Source organism: Dunckerocampus dactyliophorus, chromosome 3, assembly GCF_027744805.1.
Source record: "Dunckerocampus dactyliophorus isolate RoL2022-P2 chromosome 3, RoL_Ddac_1.1, whole genome shotgun sequence".
Classification (NCBI taxonomy): Eukaryota; Metazoa; Chordata; class Actinopteri; order Syngnathiformes; family Syngnathidae; genus Dunckerocampus; species Dunckerocampus dactyliophorus.
Window position 1 is genome coordinate 9,936,864 of NC_072821.1, and position 20,311 is coordinate 9,957,174.

Below are 20,311 nucleotides of genomic sequence, written 5' to 3' on the forward strand. Positions count from 1 at the left end.
TCTTTCTCATCTGCCTCCCCCTGACTGCATGTCACTGCTACATTATGAGGATTTTGGATTGGATCAGCAGTGTAGGAGTGCTTCACAAAGTTAGATTTATAATAATCTTCATCCTTTCTTGTTTTTGCAGTGAAGAAAGCGATAGAATTAAAGTCCAGAGGAGTGAAGATGATGCCCAGTAAGGACTCCAGCCACAAAAATGCAGTTTGTAAGTAAACAGACACATACACATGCCCTCACTTCAGATTCCAAAAAAAAAAATTAGATGGGAATATTACAGTGTACAAACAGTGTCAATTATATGACATGGATGGGTTAGTCTAATAATCCTATGAGACATATTCAAATATTCTAAAATCATACATTCTGCTAGGCTAAATAGATGCTTTATATTTTATGCTGTAATATACATGTACCGACTGGAAATTTGCCATCATGGCTATCAGGATGTGTGGAAGTTATTAATCTATACTGTTGTTTGGGCAAACTTGATCACAAATGGGAGCCTATTTACCTACCCAGCATTTGCAACATTGTCCTCCATAATGGAGCTGTTTCCCTTTAAAGTCAGTGAAAGGAAGTCCAATATTACCTCTCCCTAAGCTGCATTTATGGTCTCTATTACCTCCTGGGGGAAATATCAGACCTCAGACTGCTGCGCAATGTTCACCAGCTTGTCCATAAATAAGTCTGTTTTTGCCATTTGGTGCTGTGCAGAGTGGGGTTTTTAAGGCCTTTTTTCTGTAAAAATGAGCTGGATGTGGTTTGTGATAACGACACAATGGGAGCACTGACTAGTAAAACGGCAAATTCAAAGTAACACCAAAATCTAGGTGGGCCTATAAGAGTACGGAGAATGCATTTCTCCAACAACGCTTAAAACCACTAGCTTGACTGTCTATAAATATACTAAACTTGAAATACAAGAGTTTCTTAAAAAGATAATTGTCTTCCTTTTGCTTGATGGTACTACATACCATACATTAATGTAAATAGTAACCCGTCACAGTCACAGGTAACCATTTTATTTGTATCATGTTCAAATTAGGGCTGTCAAATGATCACCGCTTTTAATCAGATTAATCACAATCATCAAATCTGTAATGATAATAGATTATACTCCTGTGCTCCTAATATTATAATATTAATGTATAATAAAGATGTTGCGATGTTCAGAGTTCGGAGTGCCCGTGGACATATCTCGTGCGAGTGTGATGGAGAATGAAAAAGTCTTGTTCTGAGTATGAGCGAAGCAAAGTGTTGGAATTGCACTGCTGTTGATGCATGCATTTTTTTTACTAATAGGCCATGTTCAACCACAAAACAGCATGATTTATTAATATATGTTTAAGAAAACATGATAGTGTGAAGCCACGAAATTCGAACCCCGATGTGGCAAGGGACGACTGTACACTGATCACAAGGCAGTTATACATATGGTATTTTAATGTTAATTAAGAACATTGTGTCGGATTGTAGACTGTTAGCTAGCAGTATTCAGGTCATGCGATGTATCCTTTATATTTAACGGAAGGCCGAGCTCATACCTAAACTGTTCCTTAGCGTTCACCTTCATCATAAAACTCTCATCAATAAATCTGCCCATTTACATGCTCAGTCAAGCATGTGCTGCAGCAATTATCATTAGTATTAGTGTGTGTGTGTGTGTGTGTGTGTGTGTGTGTGCGTGTGTGTGTGTGTGCATGTGCATGTGTGGCTTAGATATTTATCAATGATGTGATGCCTGGAGAAGAATCCAGACCACACACATGCAGACACAAACACATACCCTTGCGCCATGCCTCTGTTTGCATGGTTCCCTTCGGCTGTATAGTAAATTTATTACAGAAGAATGGATAAGAGACTTGGAGAAAAGTGGCTCAAGATGTCTCTTAAATATATATTACGCTGATGTTTAAAACTAACTGAGCACAGCACAGCTGCAAAAAGTCTGTTAACCTTATGACTTGTGAACCACACGGCCCATAGCTCACGGAACATTGCTCTGTGAGGATTTCTGTTTGATATTTATGCGAAATTAGGGTGATCTCCATTGTGTCCTGCACATGTGTTTAAAAGCATTCCCCAAAGTAGCCATTGCACTAAATTACAACTGCAGAGAAGAGAACATGCTTTGCGATCTGCAATAATTATGTGGCGCCAAAGAATGATGATAACAACTGTTAAATGTGTTGTCCAGGGATGCTTCAAGCTTTGTTCAACCCTGGACCAAAATGAGGAATTTAATTTCTCACTGTGGGACCAATGTTCATTAAAACAAATAGCAGCATTGTTGTAATGAAGAGCAAACTGTGTAAAAATGCTGCACACATTGGATCGAAGGGTCTGACAGGTTAACCCAACATGGTGCATAGAGGCCACCGGGAAAGAAACAAGCATCATTAAAACACTATAAAACAGAGGCCATCGTCCATTTTTTGGTCCTGGACCAGTATTTGAACACTGTAGCTCTCCCAGTGGTAATATTCTTGCTACATGGCAAAGAATGTGTAGTCTTTAAAGAATTTATAATAATTACGCAGAAGCACAGGCTGAAGATAATGAGTTTTTGTCGTCTAGAGAATGGAGTACATATGAATCATAATCTAACAGACCGTCTATAATGGCCTCAAGACAACATTAAAGCATGGTCCAATATGCAAACACACATGGGAGTAAGTGTACAAGTTTGGGTGTGTTAACGAATAATACCCAGGGTCACTATTTATCACATTATGTATGGATACTGATTGAAGAAGTATAAACAGACGATTTACAAATCTAAGAGCCAATTGGAAAAGGTTGCAAATTAAAGTGGCCTATCTTTAATTATCTAATCTCCATAGTTAACTCACTGCAGAAAATATATGATTAGTGTAGAGCAGGGGAGATTCAAATTTTACACACAATTGCACAATCATGTTGATGCATAAAATGAGACAAAAAGTTTTGAAATGTGTGTTTGGTAGTTTGTCTATTTTGTAACTAGTGTGCTTATTTTTATGTGGCTACCATGATCTTATATCTGGGGAAAAAAAATTACTTCAGTCTTTGGCTTGATGGACCTGTGTGCATAAGACAGTGAAGGGGAAAGAGATGGCAGAGCAGATAAGAGGCATCGAGCTAGAGAGAGCAAATCAACAAACCACACTTCACACATGACTCTCTTCATCTGTTCGTCGACTGAAGAGCAGCTCAAAAGCACTTACCTGCAACACGTATCGGACGATTTCACACGACAGTTTCCACTCCCACGCTGCTTCCTTCCCATCTGTCAGAAAGTTTGACCTTGGTGCCTCTGCCAAAGAAATAAAACATATTTCATTGTCATTGTTTGTGTGTTAGGATTGTGCTAAAACTACTTGCAACAAGAATGGAACATTCCGATAAAGCTGTAGATTCAGGATGACAATTTTTAGGGACGAGCCGGATACTCCTTATGGATAATGCATTTTTGCCAAATACGAGCATGAAACGAGTACATCTTATTATCTGTAGTCGTGATGAAAGAAAATCCTCATTATGTATTAACATTTCACGCTCTGTGATTGGCCAGTCGCACATGGCGACCGCCCCTCCCGAGACCGGTTGAGCAGGCTGGAGTTGATCAGTGCTTCATTCACGTATGCGCAATTGGCAAGTTGAAAATTGCCCACTGCCTCCACTTTATTAGGTTTTCCTGACCTGGACTCTATTTCGGTTTGTATCTAAAGTTACTTGTTAAACTTGTTTCGTAAAGTACGCGGTGCATTTGACAAGACAGCGCTGTGCAGGCTTGTGTTACGTCAGTCACTTATGCAACAACTCAATTGGGGTAGTATGGCCGCTTCCATTCATCCATCCATTTTCCTCCGCTTATCCGTGTCCGGGTCGTAAGGGGCAGCAGTCTCAGTAGGGAAGCCCAGACTTCCCAGTCCCCGGCCACCCCCTCCAGTTCCACCGGGAGGACACCAAGGTGTTCCCTGGCCAGCTGTGAGACATAACTTCGCCAGTGTGTCCTGGGTCTGCCCAGGGGCCTTCTCCCGACGGGGCATCCCCGGAACACCTCACCAGAGAGGTGTCCGGGAGGCATCCAGACTCGATGCCCGAGCCACCTCAACTGGCTCCTCTTGATGTGAAGGAGCAGCGGCTCTACTCTGAGCCCCTCTCGGATGACTGAGCTCCTCACCCTATCTCTTAGGGTGAGTTCAGCCACTCTACGGAGGAAACTCATTTCATCCGCTTGTGTCTGTGATCTTGTTCTTTCGGTCACGACCCAAAGCGCATGACCATAGGTGAGGATGGGAACATAGATCGACCGGTAAATTGAGAGCTTTGCCTTCCGGCTCAGCTCTCTCTTCACCACAACGGTCCGGTACAACAACCACATTACTGCAGATTCTGCGCCGATCCGCCTATCGGCCTTATGCTCCAACCTTCCCTCATTCATGAGGAAGACCCCAAGATACTCGAACTCCTCCACCTGGGGCAGAATGTCATTCCCAAACCGGAGGGAGCAATCCAAGAAGAGCCATGGCCTCGGATTTAGAGGTGTTGAGTCTCATCCCAGAAACTTCACACTCAGATGCAAACCGCCCCAGTAAACGCTGAAGGTCACAGCCCGATGAGGCCATCAGGACCACATTGTCTGCAAATAGCAGAGACGGTATCCTAAGGACCCTGAACTGGACTCCCTCAACGCCTTGGCTACGCCTAGAAATTCTGTCCATGAAAATTATGAACAGAATCGGTGACAAAGTGCAGCCTTGGCCAACGTTCACCAGAAACAGGCTTGACTTACTACTGGAAATACGAACCAGGCTCCTGCTCCAGTCGTACAAGGACTGAATGGCACGTAGTAGCGCGCCATCAATCTCATACTCCCGCAGCACCCCCCACAAGACACCGCGAGGGACACGGTCGAATGCCTTTTCCAGTCCACAAAGCACATTTCAACTGGTTGGGAAAAATCCCATTTACCCTCCAGCATCCTTGCAAGGGTGTAGAGCTGGTCCAGTGTTCCGTGACCGGGACGAAAACCACATTGCACCTCCTGTAGCCGAGGTTCGACTAACGGTCGTACCCTTCTCTCCAGCAACCTGGAATAGACTTTCCCAGGGAGGCTGAGGAGTGTGATCCCCCTACAGTTGGAGCACACCCTCTGGTCACCTTTCCTGAAAATGCCGGCACCTGTCAGCTGTCACCTGTCAGCTGGTTCAGGAGTCCCACAAGCCATCCATGCTCGATAGGACTGCGTCTTCAGCTTGACGGTAGATCTGACCTCTGGTGTCCATGACTGGCACTGACCACCTTGCGGCCGCAGCTTCGATCGGTCGCCTCAGCAATGGAGGCCTATTCGGACTCAATATCCTCGTCCTACCCCGGGATGCAGGAGAACCTCTGCCGGAGGTGAGATTTGAAGACTCGACGAACGGGAGACTCAGCCAGACGTTCCCAGTACACCCTCATTACACTTTTGGGTCTCCCAGGTCTGTCCGGCATATTCCCTCACCATCTAATCCAACTCATCACCAGGTGGTGATCAGTTGACAGCTCAGCCCCTCTCTTCACCCGCGTGCCCAGAGCATGCGGAAGTATGTCTGATGATACAACTACAAAGTCGATCATAGACCTGCGGCCTAGGGTGTCCTGGTGCCAAGTGCACTTGTGGACATCCTGATGTTCGAAAATGGTGTTTGTTATGGACAAACTGTGGTTCGCACAGAAGTCCAGTAAGTCTTCTCGTTCACTGGGCATGACTCCAGCACAGCACACCGAGCCGGGGAGCTATTAATAAGCCCACGCAAGCTTGCTGCCTCTCCCCTGCAACAACTCCAGAGTAAAACAAAGTCTCACAGATGACTTACACACATACACAGTACACATATGGCTGAGTAATAAACAATAAATATGCCAACTTCTGATCAATCCATGTCAATTTCAGATGTAAAATAATGTACAGATTTAAGCCGCACCCATTTTCGGTTAAACCACGCCCACATCTGGTTTATGCCCCGCCCTCTATCCATATACAGATACGAATACGAATCATTTAGATGGGTGAACACAGATACAGATACATGCCTAGCAATTTCCATTGCAAAGTCATTTTTGACCATATTTATTATTCCTTGCATATACAGGAAGAGGCTATATACAAAGATGGTGCAATTTGGTGGATGTGAAATTTTAATGTTCCCCATGCAAGTCGTTTTTACAGCGACTTGAAGCTAGTGGGTTGTAAGATTTGCGTGAATTACAGAGCACACAATGACAATGAACGAGCTAATAGAGAAAAGGCATAAAACTTTTATGCACAACCTAATTGAACTTATCCCATGTGACACTGTTTCATTAGAGATGAACTAAATGACTACCTATTCTGTTAAAGTATTGAGATCCATCCTGGCAACAGAACACAACAAAAAAATGTGAAGGATGAGCATCAGGACCAATTACGTTTGTCTGACCCCCCTCCCAACAATAAAAATAAATAATCTACGTAGCTCTTAGTGTCATCAGATGAATAAAGTATGATCTGTTTTGGTGTAGCCCATACATAACCATGTGACCGTGTGTCAACACAAACAGAAATGTATTCTAAAAGGGACAATAAAAGGTTGCCTGTTACACATGCAGTATGTGCATCTAAAGTCACAACGCTTTGTCCAATTCAATTCTCATGAATTCATATGTTCCCAACCTTGCTTGTGTCTTAAATATCACAAATATAAATAGACAAGATAGCTTGGAAGAAGTGGAGTGTGTGTGTGTGTGTCGCAGTCTTTAATACCCGTGATAGCCCAAACTAATAGTTAATGATGCGGTCAAAAAACACTTGTCACTTTTAATCCTGCTGCGTTGGAGGCTAATGGTGATGGCAGTAGCCTCATAATCTCTTTATGCTCGTTGTCAAATACTGTTCAATCCCGGCTGGTCACTGTATTTATTTTTGCTCCAGGGAGTGTGGAAGTGCATCATTTTTTATTTTTTTTATTTCACAGCATACTGAATTAATTAAGTCTGAGAGTAATTCTAAATGGTTCAATAAATAAGAGAACCCCATGCTAAACAATATGACAATTTAATGGGCCATTAAATTAAAATAAATTAATTACAACTTAAAAAAAAAAACATTAAAATCTTCCATTTGCTTTGCTGTATTAAGATGCTTTGTTAACCCAATTCTTGATTCTCACTATATAGTGAAACCTCGGTTAGCTTCATTAATCTGTTCCGGAATGTCTAACTGTAACCAAAATGTACATGTTTCCCATAACAAATAATGTAAATCCAATGAATCCGTTGTGCACACCCAAAAATGTTAACACACTATTTTTTTTTACTTGCAGAAAACTATTTGAAATGCATATACATGTCGTATGAAAGGGGTAAATTAACATTTAACGCCACTTTTACCTTGATAGAAGACTTGATTGTTGACAAAGACGGTGAGGGACGAGCAGAGATCAACACAGACACCACCTTTGTGTTTTGCCATGAGTTTTTAAAATTGTTTAATTCAATTCTCACCTTCTTTATCAAAGTGCTGGCATTTGCCACTTTCTTTGGCTCCATTGTGGGTCATTTTGCAGCCGTGATCAATTGAAAATCTGTGACTCTTGGCCTAACTGTCTTAGCAAAGAACTACAGAGTCAACTGCTGATGATGTCCTAGACGGGTGACGGAGCTGGGGGACAATGACTTCCGATTCTGGTTTCTAATTCAGAGCACGCTAACAGGGACATTGTGTGATGAAAATAAGTTACGAACACAGTGGGACTCACACAATGTATTACTAACACAACAAGACGCGCGCCATATTGTACACTAACTGGGAAATGTACTGGACTTACATTTGCTTACATTTGCTTACATTTGCTTACATTTTTGCGTAAATCGCAAAAAATGCTAACCAAGGTGTATGTTAACCACATTTTCACTGTACAGTTACTTTAGTTCACACTTGCTATTTGAGGAATGTATTTTCTTTTTGAGGAAAAATAAATGATACTGCTTCTTCTTAGGGAGAAACCTTTTTTGTATGTGCAGCATTTCAGTACCTTTTTCAAATCAGTGCACTACATTTGACAGATCTTTGTTAGATTGTCTTTAACAATTGAATTCAAGACCTCAAGTTTTACAAACTATTCAAAGTTAAATGGAAGGATGAGCTTATTTAGTGGGTCTTAATACACAGCAGTCGGGTGTGAGTTTGTGTCAGACTTCATCCGGACACCAAAGAGAAAATTATGAAAATGTTTTTTTTTTATAATTTCCGTAAATAAGTTGAGCTGTTGAGATGAAAGGTCTGCTGAAGATACGTTGAAAATATAGAAACGACATTATGCATCATAAGCTTGTATTTCAACCCTGAATGGTCTTTCAAGTGCAAATACGAGATTAAGTCAGTTTGAGGAATTTTGACAGCAGCCCAGCTCGTTCTCTGTTACAATCTCATGTTGTTAAAATGAGCTGGATTTGTTTTGGCAAAAGGAACCTTTGTAAAGGATGCCAATGAATGCCACTTGGCCAGAGTGTGTGTTTCCAGGATGGTGTGTGCGTGTGTTTGTGTGATGTGTTTTTTTTGGAAAGAACATCAAAACCATGTTCGAGCTGCAAGACAGCTTGTTCTGTTTGCATCATATCCCACACAAGCGCACATACAAAGTGCTCACAACCCTACACAACACAAATGTAGAAAATTACCCATCATTTCCCAAAACTTCTGCATCCCTATGTACTGTGCATTTGAGCTGATGTTTTTAGGGAGAAAAGGCAACAGATGCTATAAAGCTGACCTCCTTTGCTATCTTTCTAAGCAAAGTGTAGAGATCTTACTGTATATCTCTGCAGTTTCAATGAACTAAAAAGAACAGGCTATTTATCTATCAATTATGATCAGATAAACAAATAGAGGCCACATAGTAGTGAAGTCAGTTCTGATAAAACTGCTGTTATGGAAACACCCCCATAAAACGACCACAATCGGTAATAAGCTTGCGAAATTACATTTAGAGTCTTTTTTATTATATTTATTTGTAAGCATCTCTACTGTGACCTTCTGGGGGGTCATGATTCAGGTGGCAGAGTAGTCGTCTCCCAACCTGAAGGTTGCTGGTTCTATCTGCAGTTTTCCTGCGACCATGCCAAAGTATCTTTGGGCAAGATATTGTACCCCCAGTTGCTCCTGATGCTACATTAGTTGGTGGGTGGGGTAGCAGTGTCAAAGTACTTTCAGTACCTTGAATGCAGAAAAGCGCAATACAAGTGAAAGGCTATTTGCCAGTTGACTTGTGCGGTTAGAACAAGGGTCGGCAATCTTTAGCATCAAAAGAGACATTTTGCCTCCTCTTGCAGTAAAAACAAAAAAATTGCCTGGAGCCGCAAAACATTACACAGCTTATAAACTTAAATTGTAATCTTTTTTTTTTTTTTTAAAGTTACTTGTTACAATAACAAAATTCAACAAACCAAAGTGTAGCGAGCATGCGTAGGCCAACTCTGAAATCATTTAAACACTGAGCAATGTACTGGAAGCTTTTTTGTGTGGTCCCCATATTTGTTTAAAATTGAAACAAAACTTAGCCAAATTTAGCATAAAAAAGTTAATCATAGTTCACATTTCTGCTTATCAATGTTGTTTGCTCAATAGCGTTATGCCTGTGCTGAATTGTCGTCAATGACCATTTTAGTGGTTCTCTCCTTGACTGTCTTTGCAGAGAGAGGCATTCTTTCATTTTCTCAATCAATTCTTGTTTAGTTTTTAATTGGGGAAATAGATGTGCTGATATTTTTATGAATGATTCTTTCATGCATTCTCCATCTGTGAACGGTTTCCCCCTCCTTCCCATCTCATGTGCAACCCAGTGTCGCCAACTTGGCCATTTTCTCTAAATCTGGTGACTTTCCAAACCCCTTGGTGACTTATTTTCCCAAAAGCGACTAGCCTCAAATGTAGGGACTGGTTGTTGGAGACTTAGTGAAAGCACTGGTTTTTGCTAGACTAAGTAAAAGCACGTCTTGTACTGCGGTTGCTGCCGAGAGGTCTGCCCAAGCGGTCAATAAACATGTCACAGGCTCCAAACACATACAGTAGCTACAGCACACTTCTCGTTATAAAACATATTGCCATACTCTCGTTAATGACACAGTTTCATTAAATTGTGCAGTGACCTGCTTCAGACTAAACTCAAAACTCCCTCACCTTTTTCTCTCCAGGGAGACTCCCTGCATACACTAGCTTACCTCCCCCTCCCTTGCTCATCCAATCAGCAGTCAGAACGCAGTCAAGATGCATTCACAAATTTGCGGCGAGTTGGATATTTCACATTCGTTTTGAAAATTCACATTTTCTCTACTTCGGTATTAAAGAAAATCACCACACTCGGCGAAGGGAGCCGCAACGAGGAGGATGAAGAGCTGCATGCGGCTCCGGAGCCACAGGTTGCCGACCCCTGGGTTATCACATACTTTTGAAGATCAGATGTTTGCACATGGATTGTTTTATTTTTACAAAACTTCAAAGGTAATAAAAATAGAATATATTTCCAGCAAAAGGATACACATTGAGAAAAAAAATCAAAGGCAGGTTATGAGTGAATTTTATACTTGAGCGTTTTGTTGCATTTGTTATTGAACCACATTTTGATTTTACTTTTGTAAAAAAATAAAATTACATACATACCGTAAGAGTATTTTACTTTTATCTTTAGGCTGATACGTTAGACAATGTTGTTTTTTTTCCCACCTTTTACGTGAAATCTTCTCCTTAAAATACATGTTTATCGTTCTTTTTTTTAATTTTGATTCAGAATAGAAGGGGTGTCCTGATACAACTTTTTCACTTCCCATACTATACCAATATTGCAGCCTTGAATATTGTCTGATACTGATAGCGAGCCGATCTTTGCACAAACATACATACTGTACATACTTGTATTACTTGTTTAGTAGCATGGAATGTGAGAAAAAGGTTTGGTGAAGTGATATTACTCAAACAGAATAGTCAGCAACGGCAGGAATGAGAAAAACTGACCCGTTTGCTTCCTGATGTATCTGGTGTATCATTTTATCAACAATAGGCATAATGTGGCAAGGCTCGAGGTGCTCCATGAAGCGTTTAAACCCAACATTACTCACCATCGACAGAGACTGGCTGTTTTCTGTTATAGCCAATGACCTTTTGCAGTCTCGTGAGAGTTTTTCACACTTTGCAAATGTTTCAAACAGCAGTGAATGTTTGAGGGAGCCCTGGTCTTGTCAAAAATTATCATGATATTTTTTGTGACGCTGCTACAAATGCACGATGAGGTTGGTCGGATTCAACTTCGCTGGTTCCGTGTCACCACACGGACCTTGTGTATAATAAGTTTTGCACTCAGCTGAAATGTATTTTCCGGACTTTCACAAAAAATACTGCCACACAGCCGACATCACTCCTGCTCCTTGCTAAACATGCTAGAACACACTGTTGTTGTGACCACATGGACTCTGCATGACAAATAGAAGTGCTGCAGCTGGATAGCGGTGCTGGCATGGAGTCTGGAATAGACTGCTTGTATCGGAGTGTTGATACCCTTATTCAATATCAATATTGGACAGGGACACCCCTACAGAATAGCGCACATGATGGACATTTACATGTAAATCTGCCACATTTTAGCCAAAGGTCAATTTTCATCCCATGTCCCTATAGGCCAGGGGTGGGCAAACTACGGCCCGGGAGCCACATTTGGCCCGCCAAGCGTTTGAATCCAGCCTGCTAGCTGCTTCCAAAGTATTTATTTTAAACTTTTTTAACATACAAGCTGGCAACATGACTTGCAAGTAGTCAGAGTCAGTCAATCTGAGACAACCTTTTGATGGCTTAATTAAGTAGCTTTTCACATGCAGCGATCCAGACAATTACCTCACCCATGGTGCCAAACAAACACGAGCCAACAAATATGTGACACGCAACTTAACCTACACACTGCACTGTCTGGGAGGTAAAAAAGAAGGGACATACTCTTTAATAGTCAATGTTTTATCGTTCATGGTTCATATTGTATATCACACATCCTTTATTCATGTACATTCCGGTTGTTTTATTCAGTAACCCCCCACCCCACCCCCACCCCCTCTCCAAAAAACCCCTGAAAAATTCATTTTTGTTGTTTGATATGGTCTGATGTTTAAAGTGCTCAAGCACAAGCAATTATAGCAAATTGGATGACACTTTTACAGATAAAATATGACAAATAATTCCAGGAGGACTGTAAGAATATAACCTTAAACTAGTGTGCATGTATCAAATATATAGTCTGGCCCCCCCGGCCAATTTTGTTAGCTCAATGCGGCCTGCAAGTGAAAAAGTTTGCCCACCCTTGCTATAGGCAGACTGAAGATGGACATAACTAACATAAAATGATGATATGCTGGAATAGAAATACAGGGAGTTACGCATTAGCTATGTGCATCTACAGTGGGAATGACAAATGGATTCTGTCTGGTGGTGCTGGCATTGTGCATACTGACTCACTGTTGCTTTCATATTTTGCAGCACTTGCTAATGTGTTAGTAATATCTGTAATTTTCCTTCAAGAATTTGTCAACATATTGCTAAAAAAAGATTTGTTCATGTTGTCAGGTCAAATAACATTGACTCCAGTTTCTCCTTTTATCACCAGACCCAGCGCATCGCTTGTAATAAATCATGTTCCTCCTTTTGTGGACGGCAAGCTGTGTTGTATTCTGAATTTGAAATATGAGCAAATGTCCTCACATACAGTATGTTCCAACACAGCAGGTTTTCCATGTTTGCCGTGACTTCCGCCTGATGAACACACGCCTCCTGACTGCTCCCGTCATGTTTGCTTTGAGTTTGTATTTTGTAGCTTTCCGTGTTGCTGCTGCTAAGTTGAGTATCTGTTTATTTCTTTTTGATTGTGTTTGGGTTTTTGATTTAGTAATGTTAAAATGTCAGCTCCGTTGAACTTACTCTTACTGAGTCCCTTACTGAATATGAATAAATCTGAAAAATGTCTCACTCATGATTTAATGTTCCTGTTTTGTAAGAGACATCTAACGCCATGCAGGTTCTCCTCAATGTATCCATCCATCCATCTTCTATGCCGCTTGTCCTCACTAGGGTTGTGGGTATGCTGGAGCCTATCCCAGCTGACTCTCGGTGTACCCCACGAGAGGTGGGGTACACCGTGGACTGGGTGGAGCATGCAAACTCCACACAGAGATGTCCAACAGAGATTCTAACTCAGTTCTTTCAGATCTCCTGACTGTGTGGCCAACATGCTAACCACTCGGTCAACATGCGGCCCGTTCTCCTCAGTATAAAAATATATAAATATGATAATATCACAATATGTAAACAATAATACAATAAAACATGATTAGCTCCCATTCCATTCCTATTCAATATGATATCTTACTATAAGCAGCAGGTATCAAATAAAATAAAGATCACACAGGCTTTTGTGTAATATGGTGGCAGTGTTTCCCTGATAAACATTTATTTTGCCAGCAGTTGAATTATTTTAATAAGGTAATATATTCAAAAGGAGAATACTGACTCCTTTAGTTAACACAATTAGGGGCAATTTTAAAAGTTGTGCACTTTTCACTTTGACTTTCATTCCATCATTGAACAATAGTCATATAGCATGGATTGAAAACCAGCAATGATATACTCTCTTTGTCTTTGCAGATATGATTAGGGTGTGTAATTAAGCATAAAATGTGTGTTCTTTCTCGTTTTGTTTTTCAGTGAGTCAAAGCGGCCTGGCAGGAGATGCGTGTCCAGATCCTGGAATTCCAGAAAATGGCAAGCGAATGGGATCAGCCTTCCAGTGAGTCCCGTTTGCATTTAATCCCAAATACAGAAATGTTTGATAATGGTGTTAGTTTAGTTTAGTTTTAACATTCCTGACAAAGATACATTGAAGTACAATTCAACATGTCCGAATAGTAGTAGGATGAAGCACAGCTAATTGAATCCTGCAAGGTTACCATTTTCTTACAGGTTTGTGCACTTTGTCTTGCAAACACTTTGACTTCAGGATTCCTTTCATGTTATTTCATCAGGCATACTATCAGTTACATCTCATTCACATGCATCCACACCGGGCTGGGCTGCATCCAAAGGTGTTCAAGTTTGATAAAAAGGATATTGCAATATAAGATAATATGCACTGCATATTAATTACCACTTTGAAACACCAACCACAGATTTTAAAAACATGGCCGAGGTAGCGGGTGTACAGAACGTGCAACACTTTTTTATTACCTGGGGCCTTCGGTTGACCTTAAATATTTTTAGGAATAGCAGCAAGAAAGAATCATGCAGTGACCTGCGGTCAGGTGAGTCACAGCCTGTCGTAATGAAAAAAAAAAAAAACTAATAAAAACATAACATAGGAGAGGTTTGAATTTATTTTCATTACATATGCACAAGTACAGGGTAACGAGAAGTTGTATAACAAATATTCATATTTTTCCATTGAGCTGTGTTATAAATACATTTTCTGTGTGATTCTAATTGTTTTTAACATTATTGTTAGTAAAAAAAATACTGAATTTGCACATTTCCTGATCAAATCCAGGGCAGAAAACTGAGATGAGGAATGGTTAATCTCTCCTCTGAGCTCTGGTTGCGGGTGCACCTTCCTGTTCATCAGCATGTCGGCAATATAATATGTGCAGAAAGATTCAGTATACACCAGGGCTGTCTACAGCCTGTGTAATGTCTGTAGTGTAAGTGTGATGTCATTGTTTTTGCTAATCAGAAAATAAAGTAAAGAGAAATGTCGTACGCTGAGGCACTGCAGTACTCCACTTAACCATTAAGGAGTGGAGGCGTGCATGAGCTGGAAGGTGCTTGTCACTGCCATCCTTCCATAGAGAGGAAAAAAACTGTTTTTTTTGTTGTTTTTTTTTAAAGCAGCACCAGATAAAGCTAAATGTAGCAACAAATCAAATGCATTAAAGGTAAGATATACAGTATGCTCTGCTCAATGAATGAACAGACTTTTATAACAAATTATCAGAGCTTTTCCTGGGGAAGGATAGGGTGCATGTACTTCTTAATACAGATAAAAGGCAGTACTACGTGTTTTTAGTCTATAAAAAATGTGACTAAGTAGTATTTGAAAACAACATTTTTAACAAAAGTGAATTTTTCCCTCTTTTGTACTCTTAAGGAGCAACCTGTATTAACATACAAAACCAAAAAAACTTCCAAAGGAGTCTGTGCCTCACCAGCCATGAACATCACTGCAATAATGTGTCAGAAGAAGGTGATGGGTCTTGGCTAGTAAACAATCATCTGATGTCTCACTCTGTAGTGCTTCATCAAACAGAAAAGGAGACAATTCCTGATCTCACTGAGCAAATACTGCATGATGCAATCTTCCTCAAAGCGCAGCATCTACATCTGCTCATCTTGTTGTCTTGTAATTACAAGAAACTCAAGAACTTTTTTTCTTTTTAGGCCTAAAAACATTTACATGATAATAATCCTTTAGTGTCCAGCTCCTGCTGTTCTTCATTGTCATTAGTTACTATGGCTGCACAAATGTAATTGGGCTATTATTGGAGTTTGCGAGCTTTTGAAAAGGTCATTACCACAGTGTGTGCGTGTGCTTGTTGTGTAAGAGTGCATCTGCATGTCATCATGGATGTATTTGGTAGGCGTTCTTTGCGTAGAATCATTATCATGTGCTGAGATGCGGTAACTGAAACTAAAGGAAAGGATGGGAGAATGCAGAACAGTGCTGCAGATGAACTTGGTTGTTGTCTTGGGCATTGGACAAAGAAGCACACAAAGCTCCAGCAAAAAACATACCTTTTGTGCACATGCAAACTCAAATCAGGTTAGGTCACTGAAAATGCAAAAATGCATGGGAGAGACAGACTGTTTTGTTGACCGGAAAGGAGTAACATATAATTACCGTTCTCATCAATTTGCCATTACAGTAATTCCTCATTCATCGCAGTCAATTGGTTCCAGACCCAACCGTGATAAGTGAATTTCCGCAAAGTAGGATTCTTTCTTTATAAATGGAACATTTTTATAGTTATGGCATAGAAAACCTGTTTACAATCTTCCAAATTTGTTTTTTAACATTATTAGATCCATCTAGACATTAAATAACAGTTGTAGAGTCATCTTCAAGATTCAAGAGAGTTTTATTGTCATGTGCATAGTAAAACAGCAGTTATACTATGCAATGAAAATCTTATTCTGTTCATTCTCCCAAGAAAAGAAAGAAAACACAAGAAAGAATAAGAACATAAGAAACATAAATACCAATAAATTAAGCAACAACAACAGAAGAGACATTAATACAGATAAATAATAATACAAATAAATAAATAAATAAATAAAGTGCTATGAGTGTGTGCGTGTGTTGGTATCTTTACATTCATATTACAGTGGTGTGAAAAAAGTGTTCCTTATTCTTTATTTTTTTGCATGTTTGTCACACTTAAATGCTTCAACTGAACACAAAAGGCAGTTTTAAATGAAAATTGTGATTATTAAGGGAGAAAAAAAATACAAACCTACATGGCCATGTGTGAAAAAGTGATTCCTCGCTGTTAAAACATAAGTTAACTGAGATAAATTGAGATCTCAGTCTGGAAAAGGTTATAAAGCCATTTCTAAAGCTTTGGGACTCCAGCAAACCACGGTGAGAGCCGTTATCCACAAATGGCAAAAACATGGAACAGTGGTGAACCTTCCTAGGACCTGGAAGGCTTGCTGTGATAAATGGAACCATTATTCTGCTGTCTACCAAAAAACCTGAAGGAGAATGTCGGGCCATCTGTTGGTGACATCAAGCTGAAACCAACTTGGGTTCTGCAGCAGGACAATGATCCACACCACACCCACCTCTGAATGGCTGAAGAAAAACAAAATGAAGACTTTGGAGTCCTGACCTGAATCTTACTGAGATATTGTGACCTTAAAAAGGCGGTTCATGCTGGAAAATCCTCAAATGTTTCTGAATTACAACAATTCTGCAAAGATGAGTGGGCAAAAATCCCTCCACAACTCTTTAAGAGAGTCATTGCAAGTTATCACAAACGCTTGATTGCAGTTGTTGCTGCTAAGGGTGGCCCAACCAGTTATTAGGTTTAGGGGGTCAATTTCTCACACGGGGCCATGTAGGTTTGGATTTTTTTTCTCCTTTAATAATAAAAAGTTTCATTTAAACACTGGATTTTTTTGATTCAAGGTTACTTTAACTTTCATTGAAGACTGCTGTTCCCAAAGACACAATGTGGCAGCGAGACAATACACGGACACCATCTTCCTGTTTTGTTGAGTTGTGTTGTGTCAAAACAGGGAGGTAGTGGTGGTTGCCACATTGTGTCTTTGTGTCGTTAAGAATCACGTCTTCAATGAAGGTATCAGTAACCCTAAATGCTCATTTATCCTTAGAACTATAAATATAAATATAAGATTTGGTTTTCTGGAATGAATTAATTGGATTTACAATATTTCTTATGGAAAAAAATGGATACGGTTATTGTCTGTTTCGGTTAGAGTCAGATCGTCTTGAACTAATTAATACCAAAGTTCCACTGTATTTGTGTTTTAGTACATTTAACCATTTTTATGCTTGAAAATGCTTAATTTAGGAATAAAAAATACACACAATTTGCTTAAAAATGCAATTTTTTTTTACTAATAATTGGCCGTATTCAACCATGAAACAGCATGATTTATTAATTAATATACATGCAAAAAAAACATGATAACGTAGCCACGGAATTCGATGTGGCAAGGGACGACTGTATTTGTATTATGTCTTTTGGCTTCCTTAGGTAAATATTTAAGGGTTGTAACGCCTCCTGTTGCCTTAGCTTCAGTGGACTGCCTGCAAAGACAATTGAAAGATACACTTTTATGTGGACATATTTCTTTTGAGCCAGCAGTGGGAAAAACATCCTGTTTGAAAAATATTTCCTGCTGCAAGTTTAGCAGTCAGTTCCTGGCTGTAGTTTGCATATAAAGAGTCCAGCGAGGATTTAACTGTGCATGTTCGCTGAACGATGTGCACACCAATAGTACCGTAAAGCAACAGGGCGAAGCCCCTGAACAACCAGGAGGTGCTTGGCTGTTGTGTCTTTCAGCAGGGAAGAGACAATAAGCTTTATAAGCAAGACATCATGTGGGCTTGTGCTTGCATGGCTGAATGCCCCACTCACATGTTAGACAGTAGGGTGCCCTAAGCATAAGAGATCTGAGGAAAAGGACAATAGACGAGCGACAAAGGCATGGCGCGCATAAAAAAGAAATAAATAGAGAGTTAAGAAAAGTAATTTACCAATTTAGAAGAACACAGAATAGTCCATCGTCTTTATGTGAAATTATTCTCACCAGGGATGTAAAAGTCATTCACTTGTTGAAATCATGACTTGTATTCATACTGGACACCATTGTTGCTGTAATCTTTCTCTGACTTTCAACGGGCATAACATTATGGCTGTGAAGCTGCCTTGCATTGACAAGCCTCATTACTGTTTTGATAGAGTCGGCTCCAGTGTCCAATTCAGTTGTGATGACAGCTACGTTCTTCAAGGATCCAAAAGTATCACCTGTCAGAGAGTGACGGACACACTGGCTGCCTGGAGTGACCACAGGCCCATCTGCAGAAGTAGGTTTTCATGTCTGTCATCTCCGTGCAACCTTAACTGATGTCATGATATACTCTACCTGACACTGGGATAGTGCCCTTCTTCACAACATTTTACTGTATGTCTTGCTTTTTGTCAGTCGGCCACAACCAATTTAGAAGCGACCAACACAGTTATTTAAGTCTTTTATTCATTTACTCACCGATGAAATTGTTTCATTAGGATACGAGCTGGAAGAAAAAATGATCCACAAAGTCAAATCTTAAATAAAATAATTTCCGATGAAATGAAGGTTGATTTGATTCAGTTCTTTTATTTTTCTCAGCAGGAGGTCTTTACAAAAAGCTCCATGAGCACATCTGTGCTCTCCAGAACAAGCAATCGGTGGTTTTCTTCATGGTTTCAAGATATCTTAATCACATAAAACTGACACAATTTCACGACCATGTCTCTATAACAACAAGAGGAAACTCCACACTGGACTGATGTACCGTATTGACCAGGTCACTAGTGTCTGTCAGTGACAGACACTAGTGACCTGGAGGGATGCAGCTGCGACCCAGAGACCCTCTGGGAAAAAAAAAGTATCTAAAAAATTGCAAAGTTTAGTAAAAAAAAATACAGGAGGGATTATGATGGCAAGTTTAAGATAATCAAAGAAGTAAACGACTATCAAGTAGCTACAAATATAATATCTTTTTTTTTTCACTCAACCAGTTATTACTTTACTGATATTGAAAACTTGATTTAAATAAAAGCTTGGATTTTTTTCTGACAAAACATTTTAAGACAAAAAGACAGAGTAGGCTTACTGTATATTTGTCCAATATTTTATATAAGTTTCTATTCAAATTATATTATTAAACAACTATACTGCTCAGTTTATATCGGCTGTGTCAGAGAGCTAATAATTTAATGATCATGTAGTTAAATTATTATAATTATTATAAATTGAGCATTATATCATATGATCATATTGTGGTTGTAGTTTGCTTCATGCAGAACAAAACAAAACAGCTCTCATCGTGATTCAGTGCAGTTATACAAAGCTGCAGACAGCAACCACAATAATAAACATATGCTTAAATGAATAGCTCTTTAACACCGTCAATCAACCCTGTTGCTTATTATCTTTGTAAAAGCTGAATATTTAATACAGCTCTACAGCAGATGTACCCACTGACCTAACATCTGCATATCACACAAAGTAGATGTTCAAGTGTTACGTATCCTTTCATGTAATACAGTATATGTGGGTGATTTGCAACCTTTGTATGACCTATAGCATCGCAAACATTCGTAGTAGGTGTTGAACTATAAGCATTCTAAGGAATTTAATGTTACGTTTTTTTGTCATCGTTTTGTTCCACCAATATCATAGAGACATGATATCATTTACTGTACATTTGCTGTGTGTTTTGATGGTCGCACTATACTGGTGGCTGTGTGAGTGTCAGAGCAAATGATGCAGGAACACTCACTGCCCACGTAGTTGCTGACAATACTCAGTTGCCTTTATTGCTCTACAATGAAAAGGCAGACAGCTTGCATATACACAAAGAACACGCACACGCGCACAAACACACACGCCTACATTGACAGCATGTATCCAAAGGATGGTGTCACACACCTCTGCAGCAGTCTTTGCCTTGAGCTGTGTGTATTTGACGGACAGGCCGTCCCTATGCTC

General features: G+C 39.9%; 1 protein-coding gene across 4 annotated transcripts in view; it reads left to right on the forward strand.

Annotated features, from left to right (window-relative positions):
• Window positions 1-20,311, forward strand: part of LOC129178114 (CUB and sushi domain-containing protein 1-like) — a 493,613-nt gene that overhangs the window by 271,819 nt on the left and 201,483 nt on the right. For all 4 annotated transcript variants that reach the window (XM_054769950.1, XM_054769952.1, XM_054769951.1 and 1 more), the window contains exons 7-9: window positions 131-208; window positions 13,745-13,826; window positions 18,517-18,641. In XM_054769950.1, the coding sequence (XP_054625925.1) occupies window positions 131-208; window positions 13,745-13,826; window positions 18,517-18,641 (285 nt within the window). The remainder of the gene's footprint in view (window positions 1-130; window positions 209-13,744; window positions 13,827-18,516; window positions 18,642-20,311) is intronic.